Genomic DNA, 26,768 nt, shown 5'->3' with positions numbered 1-26,768 from the left:
TGTTCCGAACTACCCTCAGGAGCCGCGAGGAGCTGACACCATTTTTTTGAGTGTGAGGATGAAAGCTGTTGTAGTGTAATATGGAGTTTTTATCAGTATCTTTATGAAATAGGGTGGTGTGTAAAAAATCAATACCCATGGAGTCAGTTTTGTAGATCTCTAGATCAAGAAAATTAATTTTCTCTGTGTTCCATTCAATTTTAAATTTAATGGTCGAGTCCAAATCATTGAGAGCGTTAAATCAATTGGTAAGGGATGCTGGAGTGACCCTCCAAACAAGGAACACGTCGTCTATGTAACGACGGTAGAATATGATGGAGTTGTGCTTAGGGTTAAATACATGGTATTTTTCAAATTGAGCCATATATAGATTGGCATAAGCAGGTGCCATGCTTGATCCCATGGCCGTACCCAGTATTTGCAAAAAAAAATTCGTTTTCAAAACAAATTTTTTTTTTTCTAAGCACAACCCCAACAGATTCATCAAAAATTTAATAGGTGGGCCTGCATAATGCTCACTGTTGATCAGACACTCTTGGATCATTTTTGTGCCATGGTCATGGGGAATCACGGTGTAAAGGCTCACCACATCCATAGTCACTAATAATTCAAGTTGCTTATCTACCTCCAAAGTTTTTAGGAGGGTGATAAGCTCAAAGGAGTCTTTAAGATAGGAATTAGTTGCCTGAACAACAGGCTGCAGAAAAAAATCAATGTATTCAGCCAAAGGCTGCAGCAGAGATCCCCTGGCAGAAACAATAGGTCTGCCAGGGGGGTTGTCTAGAGTTTTATGGATTTTGGGGAGCAGATATAAAATGGGGCAAATAGGTTTGTCCACAGTCAGGAATAACCATGTGTCGTCATCAATTATGTTAGCAGTCTGTGCTAAACATAATAGGTCATTCACATCCTTTTTGAATCCCATAGTGGGATTACCTCTGAGTTTAGTGTAAGTCACTCCATCATATAATTGTCGACGTGCTTCAGTTCTATATGCATCATAGTCAAGAATGACTATGGCCCCACCCTTGTCGGCCGGCCTAATGACTATATTAGGATCTTGAGAGAGTGTTTTTATAGCCATTCTCTCCTGTTTAGTCAGATTATCCCAGGACTTGTCAGTAGGTGGTGTGGTGGTGGAAATGCTAGAAAGACATGCTTGATGAAACGTTTTGATGGAAGTGTGAGTGTTAGGTGGTTCAAACGTGCTATGTCCTCTAAACTGTTTCCTAGTGAAGTCACCCTTGTCTTTGAAAAAATCTTTTAGTTTTAACTGTCGTTGGAATCTACCAAAAAATCGACGTGAACATCAAACAAGGTGTTATGAGAGCATGGCACAAAAGAGAGACCTTTGTTAAGGACACTATTTTCCTCAGAGCTCAAGGGTCGTGTACTGAGATTGAACACTATTGTTTCAATTTTTTGTTGGTAATTTTCCTTCTTGTGTCGCCCCCCCCCCCTGAAGTGTCGGTGCCTGGGGCCTGTAATAAAGGGGGTTTCTGGGAAGATCTAGTGCTAACACCTGTTTGTTGACTGGTAGAAGGAGTGGCAGTATCTCCTTCGGAAGAATCACCACCACTTCTATCTACAGTGGTGAAATTAACTCTTCTATTTTTGTTTAGGTTTCTTCTACGGCCAAAGGGAGCACTATTGTCTTTACCATATAACCACCTATAGACACGTTTCTCTCTGTAGTCGTTCTCTACAGTAGAGAATTTTTTATTTTTAAACGCCAGAAGGTCTTGTTTATATTTACTGACTTGGGTTTGTAATTTAGACAACCAATCAGTTTCTTTGTCTGCTGTGAGTATATTGCTCAATGTATCTTTTACTGTGGCAATTTCTTGTTTGACTGTAAGTTTCAATCTGGAGACCTCCTCAATGACCAAGAGCATAAGATCATGGGAACATTTATTTAGGATCCCACACCACCGCCTACAGAATTCAATGTTGGTACGCCCTAGAGTAGGGATATTTTTTACTCTGAACCCCCTGGGTATGTATTTTAATTTGTGGTATTTTGACAGATAAACTGCTATTGAACACTGTTGCCCCTAAAGGTCTCAATTCCACCATTGACTTTGGGTGTTGCTACAAATGAATACCCATCAATCCTCTAATTTCATGATGAGATCATGCTTTCTATGATCTCTATTTGATTTGTCTAAATGTACACGACAATTTTTTGTCTTGATATAAACCCTTGTAGTCTCCCATTGATACTCCTTATGTATAGAGTGGTTTTGTAATTGTATACATTTAATTGACTACTTGTTCCCCTGCAGCATTCTTCTGCACATGAAATATGCTATGTGCTGCTTTATATACATCTCAATGTCACTTGTGTTTTTGTTTTTCATTTTGCATTTATTATTTGTTTACCTTTTTTATTTGTCACTAATTATATGGTTTGGGTGTATTTATGTTCCCCATTGCCATTCCGTTTTACACATTGGTTTGTGCATTCTCACCCCTAGTACTCCGCCTCGCTCTGCCCTATGATACACGGTACTATGTTTACCGTTACCATGACTCCCAATCTGAGCCTCGTTTTGGCTTCCGGTTATGTGTGACGTCATCCCGCCATCTTTGCCACATTTTCAGACTCACACTGAACCGGGCGGATCACTAGAGGATGGTTTGGTACCTATTATGTAAATATTTGTATCACCACCTGTATATATATCATGTCACTGTCTGGGTACTGTATCTCTCACATGGGCTCCATTTGATAAAGGTCTAGGTGTAGACCAAAACGTTATGGGTTAAGGCCCTGCTGTTTTTCCAAGGATTGGAATAAAGCCTTTTTTCCTTTGATTGAATTTCCTGTGTTGCCTGCTTTTTTTCAGATACCTACAAACACTGAGGCTGAGTGTGTATTTGGATAGCTTACCTACATGCAATACTCCTACTTGCAGTGCACCGGGTAGTTGCTACAGTAGTGTGTGCCACCTTTTCTGCATCTGTGTGCGTATATATATATATATATATATATATATATATATATATATATATATATATATATATATATATATAGCTTGAATTGCAGAAAGAAAAAGCCGGCACTTCTCCCAGGATGAATGATAAAAACGATCTTTTTTTCATATACATTAAAATAAGTATGAAAGAATGCAAAGCTAGAAAGTATGCCTAATTTTATTCACTAACTTGCATCTCCTACATTATAACTGTGGATTGGAGCTGGTTGTGTAACATTTTTTCTTTTTTTCTCTGCAAAATATATATATATATAATCAGACAACTGAAGGAAATAGGACCAATTCAGAATAATGATTTGCTAGTGACTCTAGATGTCAATAGCCTTTATACAGTGATACCACACAACGAAGGACTGGAGGCTATACGTAAAAAACTATTGAGATGTCCATACATGGGACCACCAGCAGAGTTTGTACTTGACCTCTTAGAAAGTTGCCTTGGAAAGGCAATTTTATCTTCAACTGACATGGACAGTGATGGGGTCCAGTGTGGCCCCATCCTATGCAAACTTGTTCATGGATGAGCTCGAGAATAATATGACCAGCATCTTCCAGAATCCCAATATTATCTTCTTTAAGAGATATATCGACGATCTCCTGATTATCTGGAGAGGAACCGCTACTTCACTACAGGAATGGTTTGCTGAATTAAACTAACAGCATGAGTCACTTAAATTCAAACTTAACTGGCATGATCAGGAGATTGAATTTTTAGATTTAAAGGGACAGTAAACCCAGAGAAAAACTTTACAATTTTAAACATACCCTATGTATTACTTACCAACAATTGTATTAAATTGTGTATAAACTTATATTATATCCATAAAAATGGTATTAAACTTTACTATAGGGGAGTGTCAACAGACCACCCACGGGTTTGCTGCTTTTTTTTTCTCTTTACTTTAAAATTACGGTCCATCCAATTATAGCAATATCGATCGCGCTATAACTATACGCTATGAGTGCGCACTACAGTCTCCAGAAGTTTACAGAGCTGCAGAAGGGACCTGTTGCGCATGCTCCGGGAATCTGTTGCGCTATGGTACAGAAATAAAGCGGAGAGTGTGCGAGCTTAGGTAGGAAGTAATGGAGGCCTGATTGCATCATCATGTGGGCCGCAGAACAATTCAGAAAACACGCCCTAATAATGTGCAGATTAGGGAGGAGGACTGATGCCGTATGCCTAACGGCTCATACATAGTAATGGAAATTATAAAAAAATTATATAATTAATAATTTTATTTAATTTTTTATAGCTTACATAATATAACTAGTTAAATAAATTCGAAATGACATTTTATTTTTCAAAGTTTACTGTCCCTTTAAGAATCTATAAAGAAGAAGGTACACTCCACAGTACTCTTTACAAAAAGGCAACAGAAATTCTCTACTCGAGGCCTCAAGCTGTCATCCACCAGCTTTGAAGAGGCACTCCCTAAATCTCAATTCATGAGAGTTCAGAGAAACAATAAGAAAAAGAGACTGCCTGGGTTCAACAGAAAGAGATGCAACAGCGATTTTAAAGATAGGGGTTATCACAACCAGGCCTTGAAGAAAGAATTACTAGCATCTCTACAGAAATCAGATGTTGAACTTAAGGAACAATGGGAACAAGAGAACAAGGGGAACAAGATTGACCTTCTTGATCACATATGCTGCAAATAAAAATAGGTTTAACCATATACTCAGGAACAATTGGGGTATACTACAGAGTGATGAGTCCTTACTATTCAAGGATATGGGAACACCAAGAATAGGATACCGTAAAGGAAGATCACTAAAGGATAGTCTGTGAGATGGGTAGTGCTTTTTTTAAGGCAGGAGGATGGCAACTTCGTGCATGGAGGAGGGAATTTTTATCAGTTTCCTTTGTATACAAGGTAGTCTGCAGTCGTCCATTGTTCTTAAAAATCCTCAAATCAAGGAAATCGAATATCTCCTTGCTGGATGTCATTTTAAATTTTAATGAAGGATGTGCCTTGTTGAGATTTTCAAACCAGTGGGTTAGATCTTCTTCTGTTACCTGCCAAAGCAGGAACAGGTCGTCTATATACACCTCTTAAATAAGGTTATCCGTTTACCTGCAAATAGAGGGGTAACAGATATAGGTTTTAATGGTGGTGGTAATGCACGGAGTAAACTGATATTTAAGTTGCACCGATCTTCTGATGTGGAGAGCCCCATAGACATGGAGATTTCTTGTATTTTGCCTGCCTCTATTTACATGGTTCTCTGCTTCAGCTTTTAATTAATAGTCATAGCATTCACTAAGTTGAGCTGCCTTTGCTTTGCTGTGTGTTACATTGCTATTTGTTTTTCTTTTTTATGATTATCTATTTAAACCCTGACATTTTGTGGTGTTTAAAAGGATATTAATCGCCTTTTGTGTAAGAATTGTGCTTCTCCGACACTCCCTAAAGAGAAGAAAAAGCAAATCCTATAACTGGTTTAGGCACTTTGCAGCATTTTGAAAACCTAGGTTATCGACTTTGCTTTTTGTCCTCTATAGGGGAGTGAAGGACAAAGCACATTTTTTTTTGCACAAAAGCAGATGTTTAATGTCCCTTTAGTGTTTGAATGAGGGCACTTAAAAATGGAAAAAAAAACTTTAAGGGGCATGAAACCCCAAAATTTTCTGATTCAGATAAAGCATGCGATTTTAAGCAACTTTCTAATTTGCTTCATTCTCTTGGTATCATTTGTTTAAATGCATATCTAGATAGGCCAATGAGCTTGGAGCTAGCTGCTGATTGTTGGCTGAACTTGTATGCCCATTTTCATTGGCTTACAAATGTGTTCAGATAGCTCCCAGGAGTGCATTGCTGTTTCTTCAATAACATATATCAAGAGAGTGAAGCAAATTTGATAACAGAAGTATATTAGAAAGTTGTTTAAAAATGTATAATCTATCTGAATCATGAAAGAACAATTTTGAGTTTTATGTCTTTTTAAGCTTTGCAAGATTTTATATCTGAGAGACCATTAATCTAGGTTACAATACAAAAAAACTTTGAAGGTTTGAGCTTTAATTTCTTATTAAGGCAGCCCTGGATGCAAAAAATAGAAAGGAGGGGCTTTTGACCCCAGGGCAGGCCAGAGGTCGCAAGGGATAGGTGGGTAGTAATAGAGGGCGGCTCTCACAGTAGAGTAATTAAGGAGAGGCAGGAAGTGTAGGTTTCATCTCCATATCCGGACCTGTTGGGAAGAAGAGCAGCTTACCTGAATGGAGCATCTCGAAGAGCTGATGGCGATGGCGGCTGCCCTCTCCAAGGAGCGTGGTCTGGGCTGGTTGCTGGAGCAGCTAAAGAATACTGGTGCCCTTCCGGAAGCGGGTGATGTTGCTAGACAGATGAAGAGGCCGGTCTGGTGATCCAAGGCTCCGGAGCGGCTGAGTCCAGAAGCGCCTGCACGGCGGTCCCGTAGAGCCCAGGATGGAGTGCCTCGTAGATCAGCTGGTCATCCCAGGAAGGCAGTGGAGCAGAGGAGACCGGATGCAGGCCACGTGGAGGGCCTGTTGTGCGAGGTGCAGTGTCGACGGTGGGACCAATGACGTCATCGCTGCTGGCGGATGGTGGCCAGGAGGAAGCCAAGTCGCAGGGACTGTCCGGACTTCATATGCTGGCGGCATCGGCTGGCAGCGTCCGGGTAAGACTGGCCTCTACGTGGTGGGGAGGTTCTCCCGGGGAAGGCTCCATATGTGGGTGCTGGTGTGTGGCAGTAGCCTGGTGTCAGGGAGGGGAGGCTCCTGATTGATGATGGAAGGGGCATTCGTGCGGGACTGGGCTGGCGGGTGAATGCTGGAGGCTAGGCTGACCAGGGGGGAGCCTGAGGGAAGCGGTCCCAATTTTATTGAGCTGCCCATGCGCGGTAGCCTCACCATGACCCAACAGTTTGACTTAGGGGTATGGGGGGCAGTTTTCGTTAGGATGTACTGGGAGGATTGAGACTTCCTGTCCTTACCCCCGTTAGCATTTTCCCCTAATTACCTCCCCCTGCACTTTGATTAGACTATATCGTTGTAAAACCAAAAGCAAAAAAAAAAAAAAAAAATTAACATGACAATATCCAGTAGGTGGCACTGCAGGATAAAAAATGGAATTTCAGTAAAAAAAAAGATATACATTTTTTTTTTTTAGTTTCCTGGAATAATTCCTAATACCCAACATTAAATGTTGGAATTTTCAGGGTTTTCCTTTATGAATTTTATTTATTTAACCGCTCAAGTTTTAAACTGCCCCCCTCCTTTTTACATATAGTGTCCATTGTCTTCTTTAGAGATTTAAAAATAAAAAATAAAGGATTTTTTTTTATTTTTATTTAAAGATCCCCTTAATAAGGTTAGCCAAACATTGCTTTGATATACCATTCTGTTTCTACCCCCCTCTCCCCGGGGTCCCATGCACCCATGTCATTTGAGTCCATTCCTAGCTATGGGGAACCTTATGTCCTCCATTTTATTGCCGGGGGGGGGGGGGAATGGCATGGGGAGTCCCATAGGGGTGGAGTTGTGTGGGAACTGATGTTTTTTCTTTCTAGTAGAGGAGCTGGTGATTGCTGGGTGTGGCCCGGTGGTGGCTGAAGAAGGGCAGAGCTGTTGCGGCGGTGACAGGGAGCACAACGGCGTCTCCATAAACTTGGAGGGTGTTTTCAGTGACTTCGAGGAGGACCCATGTGAAGGCTTGTCATCAGGAGCTACGGCGGTTGGCCAGGTAGGCGAGTTTGACGCTATGGCGCAGCTTTTATGTTGTTTGTCCCCGCAACTGACCAGGCATGGGGGACAACAGAGTGTTAGGCTGATGGGAGGGACGGCTGCCAGTGGTGGTGAGCCGCCGGTGAGTGGGCCAGGTTGCAGGAGGCAGGTGTCATTTAGCATCTAATCTTTCGTTACAGGAGGACAGGAGCAGTCGGCTGACGGCACCCCGAGGTGCTGGCGTTGGTTACAGGCGGGGCGGTCTTGTTTGCCGCTGCCTAGGAGAAGAGACGTTGACCCACGTTTATCGCCTACATGGGCGCGTCTGGACAGATCCCATCTATGCAGGAGCAGAGAACGGAGTCGATGTGCTGATAATAGGAGGAGGTAGCATCTACGGAGGAGGCATTCGGCTGACAAAGACGAGCACCGCCATACTGCTAGGCCAATGGCGGCGCCTCCAGTTGCATCCACGGCTAATGCTACATGACCTGGGACGGCGCTTGGTGGTGCAGGTGAGGTGCCGGGTGTGGGGATGCCTGTTGGGCCGGGACGGGGGCTTAGACAAACAGCATGTGTTATTGCAAGGTTTGAAAGACTTGATTGCGAGTTTTGAGAGGAGTGAGGGTTCTTCAGGGAGTCAGCGGGCAGGGGGTGTGTGGGCTCCACCGGCCCCGGGCCCCAAAATGTAGTCAAGTACCGGGGGGGTGCGGTGAGCGGGACCCCTGCTGTGGGGACAGTTGGCCTTGCTGGGGGGCTCAGGGTTTCCGAGGAAGCCTTTCAGCGTCCTTGCCTGTGCTCCATCGGCCCGTTGGGGCTACACTTACAGTCGCAAGTCAAAGAAAAGATCTGGAAGGTTGAGTTTTTGGAGATCTTTTCTTTGCTTCCGGTTGATCAGTTTCTAGACATTAAGGAAGATCCTAAGGGGGAGTCAAGAAAAAAGGAGGAGGAGGAGAGAAAAAAGAGATATCCGAAGTTGCCGAAAACTCTAAGCAATTGGTCTAGGTCATTTTGTATATTGGCCAGCGTCATAACAGAGAAATTCCCGGAGCAGGAGTCAGCTCTTTTTTGTTATTATGATGAGATTTCCTCAGCATACCGTACATATGGTGGGTTTACATGGTGGCGGTACGACGAACAGTTTCGTCAGCGGCTTGCTGTGCGGCCCACCATGCATTGGGACGATAGGGATATGGGTATCTGGCTCGAGATCATGACCCATTTACGGTCGGGGACAGTCCTTTCGAGTCGTGGGGGCCGCTGTTACCGGCGGCACCAGTGCCAGTACAACTGTCCCCGGTAGGAAGTTGCTGTGCTTCCAATATAATGAGTCAATGCCGTTTCGGGGGTCTCATGCAAATACAAGCATGAGTGTTCAGGTGTGGAGGATTGCACTCCTATGCTAAATGCTTTAAAAGAGGACGGACGGGAGCGTGCCCAGGAGACGTGGCTTTACAGAGCCAAGACTCCAGTGAACATAAAAAAGATGGTGCCATGGTTAAGGCAATACGCTAGGGTTAAGGGTAAAGCAGGAGCGGCTGAACTGATGCTTACCGGTTTTAGCTCAGGTTTTTGGATACCATTTCTGTTGGGGTAGGGCCCCCGCGTCTCGGGTAATTTAAAATCGGCCAGGTTCCACCCGGAGATCATTCGGGAAAAACTGGCAAAGGAGGTGGCGTTGGGCCGCATGGCTGATCCGTTTACCAAATTGCCCATGGCCAATTTGCTGATTTCTCCTTTAGGGGTCGTGCCCAAAAAAGTCCATGGGCAATTCCTACCCTAAAGGATCGTCCGTGAATGACGGCATTGACCCTGAATAAGCAGTGGTGTCCTACGCTTCCATCGATTCATCGGTAGGTTTAGTTCGTGGAGGTTGCCTTCCGTTTGTTGCCAGTCCATCCAAAATGCCATCATCTTCTGGGTTGTACCTTCGAAGATGAGTTTTTTGTTGACCTCTGTTTACCGATGGTATGCTCCATTTCCTGCTCCTACTTTGAGACTTTTAGTTGTTTTGTGGAGTGGGTGGTTAAGCGTCTATCGGGTTTGAAATCGTTGGTCCACTACTTGGACTATTTCTTGTTTGTCGATCCCCCGTAGTCTAATGTATGTTGCAGGTTGATGTCGACCTTTATGCATGTTGCTGGGGAGTTCGGTATCCCAGTAGAGTTGATGCAGTGTAGTCTACCAATGGAAAAAGTGGTTGATTTAGTGCAGAATTTACAAATGGCGGTGGTTCGCCATAAACGGACGTTGCTTGAGTTACAGTCAATTGTGGGTAAACTTAACTTTGCGTGCCGGATTATTCTGATTGGTCTGGTTTTTTGCAGGCGGTTGTCCCTGGCGACAGCAGGGGCAACAGAGCCTTTCCACCACATTCGTGTGACCAGTCAGATCAGGGAGGATTTGAGGGTTTGGCTCGTGTTCCTCCAGGAATACAATGGAAAGTCCATCATTCAGAGGGTAGTGTTGGGGTCAGAGTTGAACCTTTTCACTGACGCTTTCGGTTCCCACGGGTTCGGAGCTTATCTGGATGGCAGGTGGTGTGCCGACGAATGGCCGGAGGCATGGTTAGCCGCAGGTTTAAATAAAAACTTGGTGTTCTTGGAGCTGTTCCCCTTGCTAGTGTCTTTGAAATTGTGGGCGGCATTGTTGAGGGACAGGAAGGTTATTTTCCACTCAGAAAATATGCGGGTGGTTATGGCTATTTCTTGCTACGTCTGTTTGTGTTAGAGTGACTGAGATTGAACGTGTGGTTTAAGGCTGTGCATGTCCCTGGTGCATCTAATCACATTGCTGATGCTCTTTCACATCTGCAGTGGGATCGTTTTCGGGCTTTGGCCCCGGAAGCAGCCATGGAGGGGGATCGCTGTCCGGCAGAATTGTGGAAGGCGGCATTCCCAGGTTGATGAGTTTGGTGAGGGCGGTGTTAGCCAAGAGTACCTGGAAAGCATACGTGCAGGTATGGGGTGATTGCCAGCTGTTTCTGGGGGCAGGTGGTTATTCTTTTTCAAAAATCGAGTGGTTCCAGGCCCTGGTCGATGGATGGGGGGGGGGGGTGGACTGAGCCCCGGATTTCTAGGGCACTAGTGCGGAGACGCTTGGTGGCTTTGGCCTTTTTATGTCTATTGTTGGGCTTCCAGGATATTACGAAGTCATTTGTGGTCTGGATGGTAGGACGCAGTTTGTGTAGGGGTTTTTCTAGGGTGGACAGGAGGCGGCCTGTCAAATTTTCTGTTCTACAGAAGGTGGTGGGGGTTTTGCCCTCAGTCTGTTCGGGTGCGTTTGAAATTACATTGTTCCGTGCGGCCTTCGTGCTAGCATTTTTCACATCCTTATGGGTCTCAGAAGTAGTTGCACCCAACAGGAAGGACAGGGGTGGGATCCAAATGGGTGATGTGGTGGCTGAGGAGCAACAGATTGTCTTTTGGCTCCGGCGATCAAAGACTGATCAGATGGGTAGAGGCTGTTTGATACGTTTGAGGGTTATTGGGGGCCCGTGCTGCCCATTTGGGGCCGTGAGTGAATTTTTGCAAATAAGACCAGCGGGTGATGGCGCGTTGTTGGTACATGCTGAGGGTTCGTCTTTGTCAAAGTTACAGTTTGTTGCTGTGTTCCGAAAGACATTGACGTTAGTGGGTTTTCCTGCGGGGGAATTTAGTTCTCATTCGTTCAGAATTGGAGCGGCTACTGAAGCCAGAATGTTAGGCATGAGTGACTAAATGAACATAGAAACAGAAAGCAAAGCTAACGCATAGTATACATATAACATATGAGACTAAGAGTGGTGTATAACGGTAATATACAGCGTAACCAAGTACATTCATAAATTCCACCAATCAGTAGTGTAATCCTTGTTCACTCACAACGCTGAATGTTTCATTAGCAAATGGAATAGTTGCTTTCCTAGGAGCAAACAATCAATCAGAAAACAGTATTTTCACACCGCTACTAGCTGAGCCGTCACTCAGCGTCTCACCTGACCGGCTCTCAGATAGCTGCTCCTCCAGGCAGTCCCACCAGAAATCTTGTGCTGTGTGTTCTCCTACTTCGTATTGTATGCCCTGTGGGAATCCTTGTGAACAGTATAATTGAAAAAACAAACTTCACCCAGACCGGCTCCAGAGTTAGTAGGTAAAAAAACAAAACTTTATTGTAGATTTCCATAAAAACAACTCACAGACCATTGGCAAGAAAAATCCGCCATTTAAAATTCAAAAAGTGCTATAACCTCGGCCCTGTTGACGTCACTGAAAATTAACAGGGTGTTGAGTAGCTTTGTGAGACAAAAAGGGGGTGTGTACACAGCACGTTGAGTTTGAAGGAGAAGTGGGAAGATGTTTTTTCTTACGTGATGGGGTTCACCTGAACGAGGTAGGTTTGCAGCTCTTCAATTTTTAATTTAAAGGAAGGGTTTTTAAAGGCCTTAGGTTTTTGGCGGAGCTCAGCCAGTGTCCGGGCCTGTGGCGGTGTGCTTGATATCTAGAAGTTTCGGACGTAATATGGGTACCTCCTGTGGGTTCAGGAGAGGTTAGCAATATGTTTACTTGATAAAGTTTGAAGAGTTATTGAGCTCCTATGGGGCAAGCACTAATGTTGGTTACTTTGTAACCAATACCTTTTCAAGTGGTTTAAAAGTTATTTATTTGTTTACATGTTTTAAAATAAATTGGCTGCGGCCTTTTCAACCCCAAGTTACTGTGTCTTAGCATTTATTGGGGCGATGGGGTAAAGGACAAGAGTGCCTAATTATGGGGTCACAGTTATTTTTGTTACCATTTAATAACATAAAAAAAACTTTCTTAACCTCATGATGGCGCTACAGCTTAATCTTTTAATGGGATACTAAATACAAATGTTTAATTTAATAATTCAGATAGAGCATGCAATTTTAAGCAAATTTCTAATGTACTCATATTAGCAAATTGTCTTTGTTTTTTTGCTATATTTATTTAAAAAGCAGGAATGTAAAGCTTGGGAGCCTGCCCATTTTTGGTTTAGAACCTGGGTTATGCTTGTTTGTTTAAAAAAAAAACAACAAAAAAACCTGCATCCATACACATTTCTGACTGCAATATAGTAGGTATATAATTAACAAGATCTTCAGTGCCATTTAGACTTATCTGGGCTTTAAACTGACAGGGGCTGCAGACCCATAGGTCTTATCTAAAGTATTGTGTGGGCACGCTATGGTTGACTGTAGCTTTAAAACCATAGGTTTGGTCTGAGGTCTGATCACAAACTTGCTTACCATCTCCGTTTGATAACCCTTTCAGTATTTTTGTAGTGGGTGCCTATCACCTCTGGTAACACCTTTTTTATTATTATTATTAAATATGGCTCTTAAATTTTACATGATGTAAAAACAAATGTCTTCTAGAACCCCAGTGGTTTTCTGCTGCAATAAATTAATATTAAATCATTTTCAAACTTCTATAATATGTAAAAAAAAAATATTTTTTTTATAATCTTCTAAGACCGCTTAATCTTAAGAACATGCTCCTCTTGGAGAAACGTTTTAAATAGTTCAGGGAGACCTATATGTTTAATTTGAAGATCTTTGGCTATATGTTTAGTTTTTCAGTTTGCCGATGCTTTATTGACCGCACCAGGTTACTGTTGCTAGCTATACAGTGCTCACATGGACGTATCCAGGGAGAAGTGGCACACGTGGGAAAGAGCAGCGTGCCCGTCTTGTGACTCGTTTAAGGAGTAAATGAATGCTTATTCTTATGTTTGATAACTGAGGAAGCAAAACCAACAGCTCCTTTCCCTTTCTTATTTTCATGCTCTTCATTGTATTATGCTTGAAATGTTCTGCAGCGTTTCTATAAGGCTGTGCAGTCTATGGGGGGAACTTATTTAGGGTGCTCATGTGATAAAGCAAACTGTTGAATGAAATGCATTAAGGATAAATGAAGTAGGCTCTCGACGCGCTGACACAATGGAAGATTTTCTACTTATTATTTATTTTTCATTCTTCATATGCCTGTGTGCTTTGGTGTGTCTGTATTTCTCTGGCTGCCAGGAATTAACATATAAGCACGACGGTAAGAATTATGTGTTCAGTATATTCTTTAATTTTTTTGTGTATGTGCTTTTTTAGGTGCTTTTAAATATGTAGTGCAAAGGTCATGTAAATAAAGATAGATATACTTTCATTACGGTAGCCACATCATATTAAATGACAATTTTCATCTAATTTATTTTGCTTTATCTTTCATAGTTGCCCATATTAATTTTTTGTATGATAATACAGTATGATTGTATGCTCCATAGAATGGTCTTTAGGTTAATAGACTGTATATGTCTTTTAATTCTAACAAACGTGCCTGGGTTTTTTTTTAACCACTTCGTGCTGGTACAGTGTACAAAATGCATATTTTCATATAATGTATTTTGAAAATGAACATCTCCGCTTTCTAAGGTTGTGAAAGGATAACATTTTACCTTCATGTACTAATGAACAAAGAGGAAGAATATTTGCTACTGCATATAAACAGCAGCAAAGCAGTTAATGTCTTGCTAATACCAAGGAGGAGATCTCTTTACAGTATTCAGTTTATATTTAAAACAAATACAAGTGTTCCATATATTTGTTTTACTGTTTCACATAGGGGATAATTGTTCTGAAAAAAATATATATTTGTCATAAGATTCATTACTGAAGGGAATTCAGCCTGACCCTTTTCTAATGAATGGAATAATGCCTGATCCTTTTCTAATGAAGGGTATTCAGCCTTACCCTTTTCTAATGAATGGAATTCAGCCTGATCCTTTTCTAATGTCCTAAGTCTGCAGTAGGAAAAGTATAACAATTTCCAGGTATGCATCAGAGATCAGATTAATGGTGGTATTTATTTGTCTTTCTAGATACAGGTTAAAGGGACACTAAATAACTTGGAATTATCTATTGGCTAGCTGTAGACTAACACATCAGCCATTATTTAAACAAGTTATCGTCTTTGCTGCAATTGTAATTCAGTAGTCAAACTTCACCACTCTTCGTCTTATTTGGAGTAAGCTAATATGGGCTTGTTTATGGAAAGAGGCTAGTACTTACTGCATTGTAGATAACTGGGTATGTGTTCTCACATAGTCTACTACCGTTATTACTTCTTATTTAAAGGGACAGCAAACACCATGAGATTTTTATTTAAAATGTTTAGGTATAATAAAACAACTTTGTTACATGCTCTCGTATTGATTTTGCCATATTTCTATGTAATTTAGCCCTGAAAATGGCAGATATTATAATTCTCAGAGCTGAAAAGCACGCTGCAAATGTCTCAATGCTAACCTTGCTACATATATTTCCCTAATCGGCTTCAGCAGATGATAAATGCAAAACAATGCACTTTATACAAGCATAATGGCTGTAGCTAGCCTTGTCTTCTGCAATCTGAAGCCTGGATTGGCTCCTCAGAATTAGGCATGTGGTGGGTGGAGTTTAGCTATTACAAAGCAATTCAAGCAAACAAAATGTTAACATTTGTTTTAAATATGTAAGTGTCTAGCGAGTCAAACAATTGTAATTGCAAGGGGCTAGATATTAACACTGTCATAAAAAATATTTAATAAGAATATTGCACAGAGAAGTTATAAGGGGTTAAAGTTAGGAGATGTCAGGTATTAGAAAAACCACTGGGTGAAAGTCCTACATAGGGATCTATTTGAACAACTTTATTAACACATATATATATATATATATATATATATATATATATATATATATATATATATATATATATATATTAATATGTGTGTGTGTGTATATATATATATGTAGCTCAGTTTAAGCCGGGGTTAGGTTCCAGGAGGAATGGTTGTAAATCGAAACCGTTGTAAATTGAAACCCAGTTTATAATGTAAGTCAATGGGAAGTGAGGGGGTTAGGTTTCAGGCCCCTCTCAAAATTGTCATAAGTAACACCTAATACATTATTTTTAAAGCTTTGAAATGAAGACTTTAAATGCTAAACAGCATTATAAGCCTAATATAGATTGTATCATCATCAAGCTAAGTTTAATGAACAAAAACGTTTTTTTACTTGCATTTTTCTGCAATCAGTTCTCTGCATTGTTAGCATGTTATATAATATTGGGTCTGCACCTATTCTATGCATTTCAATTTGCAGTGATTAATAAGCAGTTAGGCACTCTCACCTGAAGGTGCTGAACAGGAAGATAATAGGGAAGTGCCTGCTAAATTTTGCTCAATAGATCTGGTCTGGTCTGCTCTGTGTACACAGATCAAATTATGGCTGTTAAAGGGACATGAAACCCAAATTTTTTCTTTCGTGATTTAGAAAGAGCATGTCATTTTAAACAACTTTCTAATTTACTTCTATTATCTCATTTGCTTCATTCTCTTGATATCACTTGCTGAAAAGCATATCTAGATATGCTCAGTAGCTGCTGATTGTTTGCTGCACATATAAGCCTTGTGTGATTGGCTCACACATGTGCATTGCTATTTCTTCAACAAAGGATATCTAAAGAATTGAGCAAATTAGATAATAGAAGTAAATTGGAAAGTTGTTTAAAATTACATGCCCTATATGAATCATGAAAGTTTAATTTTGACTAGACTGCCCCTTTAAGTTGCATAACTTTGCTGCAAAACAAGAGGACAGCTCCACCTACTAACTATTTTAATTAGTGCATTGCTTTCCAAAAGCTTTTCAATAGCAGTCACATGACTGAAAAAAAAGGTTGTTATTCTGAAACGGCGCAAATTGAACCGGCCTAAACTGAGGGCCACCTGTGTGTATGTATATATATATATATGCGGTTCTCAACCTTTCTAGTGCCGCAACCCTAAAATTTCCAAAGTTGTGGCAACCCCTAACAATATTGAATCAAATGTTTACGACTTCCGTTTATTTTTTATTCATTGTGTATTGAACTTTATTCACTGTATTGTATATTGTATCATGTGAAAATATTAAAACAAAGCGTAACAACGGTAACAGTCTTAATTAGACAGTCCTACTATAATAACAGTGAACTACATTGCTACAAAAGTGTTGCGAACCAACGTGTTAAAAAACTTACTTAAGCGTCAGTGCGAAGGCTGAGGTTGCTTCTTTCTCATCAGAAATTCTCGAGCAGTCTTTGCAAGAGCAGAACGAAGATCATCACCTGCATTAAGTCTACTTTTGTATTTAGACTTGATAACCAACAAGCTTGAAAAGCCTGTTTCACAAAGTTATGTTCTTGGAAATGGAAGAAGAAGGCGCAACACAATCTCAGACAGAACAGGATATGACTGCAAACACTTGATCCAGAATTCATTAACTGATATTGAAGAGAAATCATTTTTTTGCTGCATCGCTGGTAATGAGTTAAATTAACTCCTCTTGTGCATTCTCAGGATCATCTTCGACTTTGACTGTGACTGAATTTCTATCAAGTTTCTTTATGCTTTAATAATTAGGATCTTTATGCATTAAAAATGCGGATGTGAACCCATGAGGAAATACAAATACGCTTGAGCATAAAAAAACCTTAAAGGGTCTAAAGCTCCAGGGCCGGACGGCTACTCTGTCCTCTTTTTTTATAATTTATTGCAATCTCTATTGGTACCGCAACTAGTCCAAGTATTTAATTCTATGCTGCAAGGCAAAGAAGTGCCCAAGGAAATGTTGATGGCGACAATCGTAGTGGTTCCAAAGCCTGGAAAAAAACAAACAGCACTGTCAAAACTATAGACCCATCTCCTTGATCAATCAAGATATCAAACTATTTACCAAAATATTAGCGAATTGTCTTAACCCCCTCCTTATCAAATTAATACACCCAGATCAGGTTGGATTTATAACAAACAGAGAGGCCCCAGATAATACACGTAAAATGATAAATTTAATTAATATCGCCTCAGTGAGAGGAACGCCTTCTCTGAGCATAGAACCACTTGCAATTAGAATTAGAGATAACCAGGACATCTCGGGAATCAGAGTAGGCCAATCAGAGCATAAAATATCATTATTCGATGATATAGTTCTGACACTAACTAAACCAATGCTTTCCCTCCCTCCACTCTACTCATTGATACAGCATTGGGCGAAAAATCATCTGGGATTGTGAGCACTGTTGAGCGCGAGGATGCGATCCTGAGGGAGCAATATTTGTATTCCCAACCAGTAATATCACGCTCGGTAGTAAGCATGGAAATAACTAAACTGAACGGGAATTATGAATAATAGCCCAGGGTGTTTACTTTCCCTTTCTATTTTCAAAAAACAATTATAAGGTTATCAGACAGTTTTAAATACATACATTTTTATAGTTGCCTTTTTTCATATTAATTCATCGAAATTATACTTTGTATTCTGATTTATAAAAAACAAAGCAAAACTATTTTTTGTTTAGTTTTTTTTGAACAGTAAAATCATTCTTTTACCCCTGATAAAACATTTGTTCCATACTTGTATGTATGGCAGTGATTCTGGAGCACCTACTCTCTGTCATAGAGAAGACAACCTATATTTGCTACAAGAGCAGTGCGATATGGGGGGGGGGGGGAGAAAATCACAATTTTTTTAAATGAAATATTGCAATTTTATTATGATTTTTTTTAAACATACATTTTGCATGTAACTGTTCAAAATAGCAGCTTGTTCCCTTTGTAATTTGTACTGCAGACTGAATAGACCCGGAAAGAGCCCTGTCAGTCTGGTACCTTCCATAAAGAGTGATCAGTGCTGCTGCTGGCCTGGAGCGTTTGTGTGACTGACATTTTAATGAGGCCATTTTGCTCTGTTTCTGTTTTGATAAAAACAAAATTGCAGCCTCATGTCATTTAGATATTGCAAAGCCTCATATGGCAATTTATTGCATCAAGCGATTAATTGCACAACCCATGTAAACATTCAAAGACAGATTAGGTTACACTAAATTTATATGCATATTCTAAATCCGCAATTGAGCACCATGTTGCAAAATATCTGCATGTAGAATAAATATTTTATGATGAGTTAAATGAGCCTTTTTTTTTTTTTAGCAAAATTATCAATGTTTTCCAAATCCAGTACAGTGCAAAATTAATCCATTTGAAAACTCTCCTAAATTTTGTTCCTGGCTCCTGCATGTGAATCATGGTGTAGCATTGCTATATTCTCAGGAAAACTTCAGCATTCTGCTGTATAAAAACATTTACAGTATTCCAACACCTATGAAAAAAAACAAAACACAATTTGCTGTTGTGCATTGTAGGAAAAATGGGCAAAATAAACTTGCATTTAATTTCTTTTTAAACTATACATTTTTGGAAGATGTTTTAGTTTTTAACGTGCCTTTAACAAATGAAAATGTTCATAGACTTTAACATGTTTTATAGTAACGTCAACTGTATACGGATCACATGTGCATTCCAACTGGCGCTGTGTCACCTGTGTCATTTTATATTGACTCAGTAAACATTTTTTACATAGTGCAGAACTAATATTTTATGAAAAAATAAGAAAAATATATTGAAAATGGTATAATTTGAAATTGAATTAACTTTGCATTAAAGGGATTTGAAACCTAAAACATTTTTTTTGTGATTCAGACAGAGCATAGCATTTATAAAAAAAATAATTTATTTGTTGTCAAATATTCTTCATTCCCATGATATTCTGTGTTGAAGAAATACCTAGGTAGGCAACTGGAGCACAATATGGCAGAAAATAGTGCAGCCATATAGTGCTCTTGCAAAAGGATAACATACTTGCAAAACTGCTGTCATATAGTGCTCCAGAAATATGGTGGCTCCTAAGCATTCGTCCCTGCTTTTCAACAAAAGATGCAAAGAAAACAAAAAGTGATAATAGAAGTAAATTAGAAAGTTGTTAAAATCACATGCTCTATCTGAATCATGAAAGAACATTTTTGCGTTTCATATCCGTTTAAAGTTTAAGAAATATTCTGCACATAGTAGTGGTTTTATAGATATTTACTGAGTCAATATAAAATGACACAGGTGACACAGCGCAAGTTCAGCAAGTACATAGCAGTGGCTTTGTAGATCACTGCTGTGGCTGCGTTAGTGGTAGGACTTTCAGCAAGTACATAGCAGTGGCTTTGTAGATCACTGCTGTGGCTGCGTTAGTGGTAGGACTTTCAGCAAGTACATAGCAGTGGCTTTGTAGATCACTGCTGTGGCTGCGTTAGTGGTAGGACTTTCAGCAAGTACATAGCAGTGGCTTTGTAGATCACTGCTGTGGCTGCGTTAGTGGTAGGACTTTCAGCAAGTACATAGCAGTGGCTTTGTAGATCACTGCTGTGGCTGCGTTAGTGGTAGGACTTTCAGCAAGTACATAGCAGTGGCTTTGTAGATCACTGCTGTGGCTGCGTTAGTGGTAGGACTTTCAGCAAGTACATAGCAGTGGCTTTGTAGATCACTGCTGTGGCTGCGTTAGTGGTAGGACTTTCAGCAAGTACATAGTGGTAGTCAGCTTGTTAATGTAGATGTTTATCTGTTATCTTTACAGCTGGCATTTTCTTGTCTTTAATGTAGTAACCAGCTTTTCATTCAGTTGTACTTGCAGAAGCACCATAAACCTCAGGGGCAGATTATCTTATTATATCTTAAAGGGACACTAAACCCAATTTTTTTTCTTTCAGATAGAGCATGCAGTTTTAAGCAACTTTCTAATTTACTCCTATTATCAGTTTTTCTTCGTTCTCTTGCTATCTTTATTTAAAAAGCAGGAATGTAAAGCTTAAGAGCTGTGCCATTTTTGGTTGAGAACCTGGGTTATGCTTGCTTATTGGTTTGCTAAATGTGTAGCCATGAATAAGCAAGGGCTATCCTGGGTGCTGAACCTAAAATGGGCTGGCTCCTAAGCTTTAAATTGCTGCTTTTTAAATAAAGATAGCAAGAGAACAAATACAATTTGATAGTAGGTGTAAATTAGAAAGTTGTTTAAATTGCATGCTCTATCTGAATCATGAAAGAAAAAATGTGGGTTTAGTATCCCTTTAATGCAATGTCAGAAAGACACTGGGGACAATGGTAATCACTTGATCTATCATTGAAATCAAATTACTTCAAAGATTTCTGGTGAGTTAGGTCTTATCTTGCTTTGTATCATTTTCATCTGGAGATGATTCTAGTCAACTATAAATGTTTAATACTAGATTTTTACTTGTAAATAGATGATATTCAAGCAAGTTGCTTAAAGGGACACTGTCCTTTTCTTATACTATAGGAAGGTTTCCTATTCATTTGGAACTAACACCTCTCTGTGAGTTTCACGGGACCTGTTAACATGCCTCTCTGTGAGTTACATGTGACCTGTTACCATACCTCTCTGTGAGTTTCATGTGACCTATTACCATGCCTCTCTGTGAGTTACATGTGACCTGTTACCATGCCTCTCTGTGAGTTACATGTGACCTGTTACCATGCCTCTCTGTGAGTTACATGTGACCTGTTACCATACCTCTCTGTGAGTTTCATGTGACCTGTTACCATGCCTCTCTGTGAGTTACATGTGACCTGTTACCATACCTCTCTGTGAGTTTCACGGGACCTTTTACCATGACTCTCTGTGTGTTTCATGTGACCTGTTACCATGCCTCACAGAGAGTGTCATGTGACCTGTTACCATGACTCTCTGTGAGTTTCATGTGACCTGTTACCATGACTCTCTGTGAGTTTCATGTGACCTGTTACCATGACTCTGTGAGTGTCATGTGACCTGTTACCATGACTCTCTGTGAGTTTCATGTGACTTGTTACCATGACTCTCTGTGTGTTTCATGTGACCTGTTACCATGACTCTGTGAGTTTCATGTGACCTGTTACCATACCTCTCTGTGTGTTTCATGTGACCTGTTACCATGACTCTGTGAGTTTCATGTGACCTGTTACCATGCCTCACAGAGAGTGTCATGTGACCTGTTACCATACCTCTCTGTGTGTTTCATGTGACCTGTTACCATGCCTCACAGAGAGTGTCATGTGACCTGTTTCCATGACTCTCTGTGAGTTTTATGTGACCTCTTACCATACCTCTCTGTGTGTTTCATGTGACCTCTTACCATGCCTCTCTGTGAATGTCATGTGACCTGTTACCATACCTCTCTGTGTGTTTCATGTGACCTCTTACCATGCCTCTCTGTGAGTGTCATGTGACCTGTTACCATACCTCTCTGTGTGTTTCATGTGACCTCTTACCATGCCTCTCTGTGAGTGTCATGTGACCTGTTACCATACCTCTCTGTGTGTTTCATGTGACCCTTTACCATACCTCTTTGTGTGTTTCATGTGACCTGTTACCATACCTCTCTGTGTGTTTCATGTGACCTGTTACCATGACTCTCTGTGAGTTTCATGTGACCTGTTATCATGCCTCTCTGTGAGTGTCATGTGACCTGTTATCATGCCTCTCTGTGAGTGTCATGTGACCTGTTATCATGCCTCTCTGTGAGTGTCATGTGACCTGTTATCATGCCTCACAGAGAGTGTCATGTGACCTCTTACCATGCCTCTCTGTGTGTTTCATGTGACTGGTTACCATACCATTCTGTGTGTTTCATGTGACCTATTACCATGCCTCTCTGTGAGTGTCATGTGACCTGTTACCATACCTCTCTGTGTGTTTCATGTGACCTTTTACCATACCTCTTTGTGTGTTTCATGTGACCTGTTACCATGCCTCTCTGTCTGTTTCATGTGACCTTTTACCATACCTCTCTGTGAGTTTCATGTGACCTGTTACCATGCCTCTCTGTCTGTTTCATGTGACCTGTTACCATACCTCTCTGTGAGTTTCATGTGACCTGTTACCATGCCTCTCTGTGTGTTTCATGTGACCTTTTACCATACCTCTTTGTGTGTTTCATGTGACCTGTTACCATGCCTCTCTGTGTGTTTCATGTAACCAGTTACCATGCCTCTCTGTGCGTTTCATGTGACCTGCAGGGCCGGATTTCCCATTAGGCACAGTAGGCATGTGCCTACAGGCGCATTGCAGTGAGGGGCGCCTGCCTGTAGTCAGTGTATTAATTTTTTATTTTTTCTGAGGGCATTAATTTTAGTAAGAATTGTGCTGCCAGCTGGTTACAGAGTCAAGTGTTTCATTGGGAATAAGTTACAGCAGTCCAGGGAGCCATGAAGGAGAGAGGGGCAAAGATTAAAACTAAACCCCTCCCATTTTCGTCAGGCATGTTTACTGTGAAAGTTTCACTTTTATTTTATGTACTTCTGTTGCCTCCCTCACACAGTCAAGCTCCATGCTGATAACTGTGGTGCAGACACTTTTTGTTGAAGGAATGAAGGTTTCAGGACAAGTTAGGACTGTACAAGGCTTCTAATGCTGCCTAGAATGACAACATAACAAGCAGAGCACACTTTAACCCCTTGGCTACCAGAGAGGATTGCAGTGTATTCACTTGTTAAGTGCTGTAGTGCATTTTGATAGCCAGGGGGTTGAATTCTTCTTCAGGATGAATGTTTTTGTTCTATAAAGGCATTGGAGGTGAGGAGGTTATGTGGGACTAGCTGCTCTGCTACTATATACAAATACCACTCTCTAGATCCTAAAAGTAGAGCTCCTAAATATTCTTACTGCCTTCTAATTTTAAACACATTTGTTGACCCCTGGATTACATATAATCTGCACTCCATTTTTTCCTTTGAGAGCAACATCATATTATATTTATATTACAGAACAAAATATATTTAACATCTGTGTGTATTTGTACTAAAAATATCAGAGTTCACAAGATTTTTTTCATGTAGTGGATAAGACGTACATTTTATATTTTCTTCCACTGGCTGCAAAGGTTGTTGATGAGCTTGCATGCTGCTAGTTTTAATATTGCTATTGTTTACCCAAAACTGTGTTTAACTCCAACAAAATGTTAAGCACATAGTCAAAGTCATCTCCAGAAAAGCAATACACTAATGCCTTGTCCGTAAACATGTCCTATGAGCCCATCTGGGTCTGCACAGATGTGTATTGCTGTCTCAGAACTGACATTGACTATGTGTTTAACTCTTTTGCAAGAGGCTAACACACTTCTGTGCAAGCATTAGTGAAATAATAAAATGCCCTAGCAAACTGTCACATTTTTATGTCCCTTTAAATAGATTTTTCTTTAGATTTTTTAAACTCAGATACAACGTCATACACAAGCACATTTAAAAATACAAGTTAAATATTTGTTTTAATGATAAATGTATTACAGGAAAAATGTAATGAAGGAAGTGAATAATATACACACAATCACACACACACACACACACATATATATATATATATATATATATATATATATATATATATATATATATATATATATATATATGTGTGTGTGTGTGTGTGTGTGTGTGTGCGTAGGTTAAATTAAGCCCAAGAGCAGAAATGCATTAATGGGAGCTAGAAGAACACATCTGGTGAGCTGACACAAGGCATATGTGTGTATCCACCAGTCACTGACATATCCAGGTAGGGCACTGGTGCTCCTGCACTTCCCCAGTTATACTTTTCAACAAAGGATACCAAGAGAGATAGAATTGAAAATTCTGTTAATATTTCATGTTTCATGGTTCAAAAACAGCATGCAATTTAATTTTTTTATTAAATGTCCAATTACATTTTTTCTTTAGGGTCTGAATAACTGCAGATGAGGTCCTACCTTCCCAGTTTTGCTGCTCTTCTGTCATTTGGCTACCTCCATTTCTTCTAATCGTTAAATAGTAAAACTGAAGGGAGAGGGGAAGTGGGTGGGTGAATGGGCTCCTGTTGAACATTGTTGCCTCTGCCTATCTGCAGTTAATCCAAACATCTAGAACATTGGCTTTCAAACCTGTCCTCAGGCCCCCTCAACAGGCTAGATTTTCAGAATTACCTTGGATGACAGCAGATAAAGTAACCATGTTTACTAATCAGCTGATTATTTCACCTGTGCTCCAGTTCGATAGCCTCAGAATATGGCCTGTTAGGGAGGTCTGAGGACAGGTTTGAAAACCAGTGGTCTAGAATAATACCTCGCTTAAAGGGACTAAGTCAAAATTAAACTTTCATGATTCAGATACATCATGCAATTTAGGGGAAAACCTTTCCAGTTTCCTTCCATTATCAAATAATGCACTTTTGTATATGGACATTGTGCAAGAGGTTAGTGTCTACATATGAGTCTGTGATTGGTTGATGGCTGTCATGTGATACAGGGGGCAGCAAATGGAAGCACATTTTTATTTTATTTTTTCTTTTAAAATATCTGCTCTGAGTTAAGTTCTAATGCATTGCAATTCATTTTATGTTGATTATACAATTCTACTGTATTTAATTGTCCTTTAATATGTTGTTACTCAGAACAGGAAGAAACATATGTAACATATTAATATAAATATATAAATTGTTTCAGACTTCTAATGGTGATTCATGTAGTTAATTTTTATTTTATTTCTATATTCATGCAGTCATTTTTTCTCTTGGAATATTCATTTAACTATACGGTGGTTTATGATTCCACAACCTTTTTTATTATAGCAATACAATAATTTGTATTTTGTATGTAGAAAATGATTGGATATACCTAAAGCTTTATTGTTTGGCTCTAATCAGGGTGTTCTTTGGCTATGTTTAATAAACACTACAATGTATATGACAGGTTTGTTACCCCAGATAATGCTGTATACAGCAACTAGCTACTCTCAAGGGAATGCAAAATGCAGGGTCATTCTTATCAGTTCAAGTCACTAGTGTAATGTGATAGCTGCAAAGGGAAGGTGGCTCTTTGCAGTGTGTGTGATGAAGCATTGTTTGAGCAGTTCTTGGTGTAGCCCTATAAATACAGGTAATCTTGTCAACATGGATAAGTCTGAGGCATATTTTGCTATGTTTTTTGGTAAAACACACAGAAAAAAAACTTATTTCACACCTTAATCAGACTATAGGAAACCTGTTTAGAAGTGTGAAACGTGACGTGTTTGCATTGTAGGTAATTCAGACAGCAATTAATCCTCTTCACTCTGACAGCTGATTGTATTGTGTACAAAACTGGAATAAAAGGTGCTAATTGACTAATATGATGCAATTCCCTTTGTGGGACCCATTACTGCTTGTTAATTACTGTGTTAGTCTGGTTGTTTTATCTTTTAATGAGGCCTTTAAATGCAACCACATTATCTGAAGTAAGAAGTTTAGAGGTATTTATCAGAAGATATTTGGAGATGATGCTAAAGGCACTTTTAAATCTAATTGTATCTACAGTATATATTGTAAACTCTTGTAGACTATAAAGTGAAATTTAAGCTTATTGTTACTCAAACCAAATGTTGTACTTTTACATAGCCACTCCCAAAATAAATGTAATTCTCTTTTTACAGATCACTATAAAGTAGAATCAATTGCACTTAAAATAATCATATTACTGGGCATGTTTATTTTAAATTGTAATCTGTCCCAGTGGGCATTGAATAGTCTAGCCCAGGGATGGGGGAACCTTTGCCCTCCAGATGTTTCAGAACTACATTTCCTATGATGCTCAACTGGACTTCTGAGTGCCTTAGCATCATGGGTAATGTAGTTCTGAGACATCAGGAGGACCAAGGTTCCCCATCCCTGGTCTAGGCAGATGTAGATCTTTTCTTTTGGTTCACATTTGGTGCTACCTTAGGATTCTGATCACCTTTGTACATACAGTGTAAATAATGTGTTTGAAGATGCCACATGTTGAATATATTGTTGAAGAATACATATACATATATAGCAGTACATATTTGTAATGAGCTAGAAATTTTCAGACACAGTTTGATATATGTCTGTCACATGAGAAATTGTTACTCAGAGTATATATGTTATAAGTTAATTTCTTTCTCTACACATTTTTAGAGGCATGTTGTGGAGACGTTTTTTGGATTTGATGAAGAATCTGTAGATTCTGAAACATCTTCAATCACCTCATACACAACAGATAAGACGGACAGGACGCCAGCCACACCTGAAGAAGACATAGAAGATGTAAGTTATGTGCAATAATGTTTAGCAGCTGTTCATTGTGGTGTCAATAAGCTTGCATAATACTTCAGGGTCTGGTGTAATCTTTTTAGATTTTCTTTCAAAATAATAGAAATCTTAATGA

The 26,768-nt window shown here is 39.9% G+C and overlaps 1 protein-coding gene across 4 annotated transcripts in view; it reads left to right on the top strand.

The window, feature by feature from the left end:
• JAKMIP1 (janus kinase and microtubule interacting protein 1) overlaps window positions 1-26,768 on the top strand; it is a 441,501-nt gene that overhangs the window by 212,969 nt on the left and 201,764 nt on the right. For all 4 annotated transcript variants that reach the window (XM_053704153.1, XM_053704152.1, XM_053704150.1 and 1 more), the window contains exon 10: window positions 26,519-26,647. In XM_053704153.1, coding sequence (XP_053560128.1) covers window positions 26,519-26,647 — 129 coding nt within the window. The remainder of the gene's footprint in view (window positions 1-26,518; window positions 26,648-26,768) is intronic.

This window comes from Bombina bombina, chromosome 2 (assembly GCF_027579735.1).
Source record: "Bombina bombina isolate aBomBom1 chromosome 2, aBomBom1.pri, whole genome shotgun sequence".
NCBI lineage: Eukaryota > Metazoa > Chordata > Amphibia > Anura > Bombinatoridae > Bombina > Bombina bombina.
Note: the sequence above shows the minus strand (reverse complement) of the source record. Positions and strands in the feature narration are given on the sequence as shown.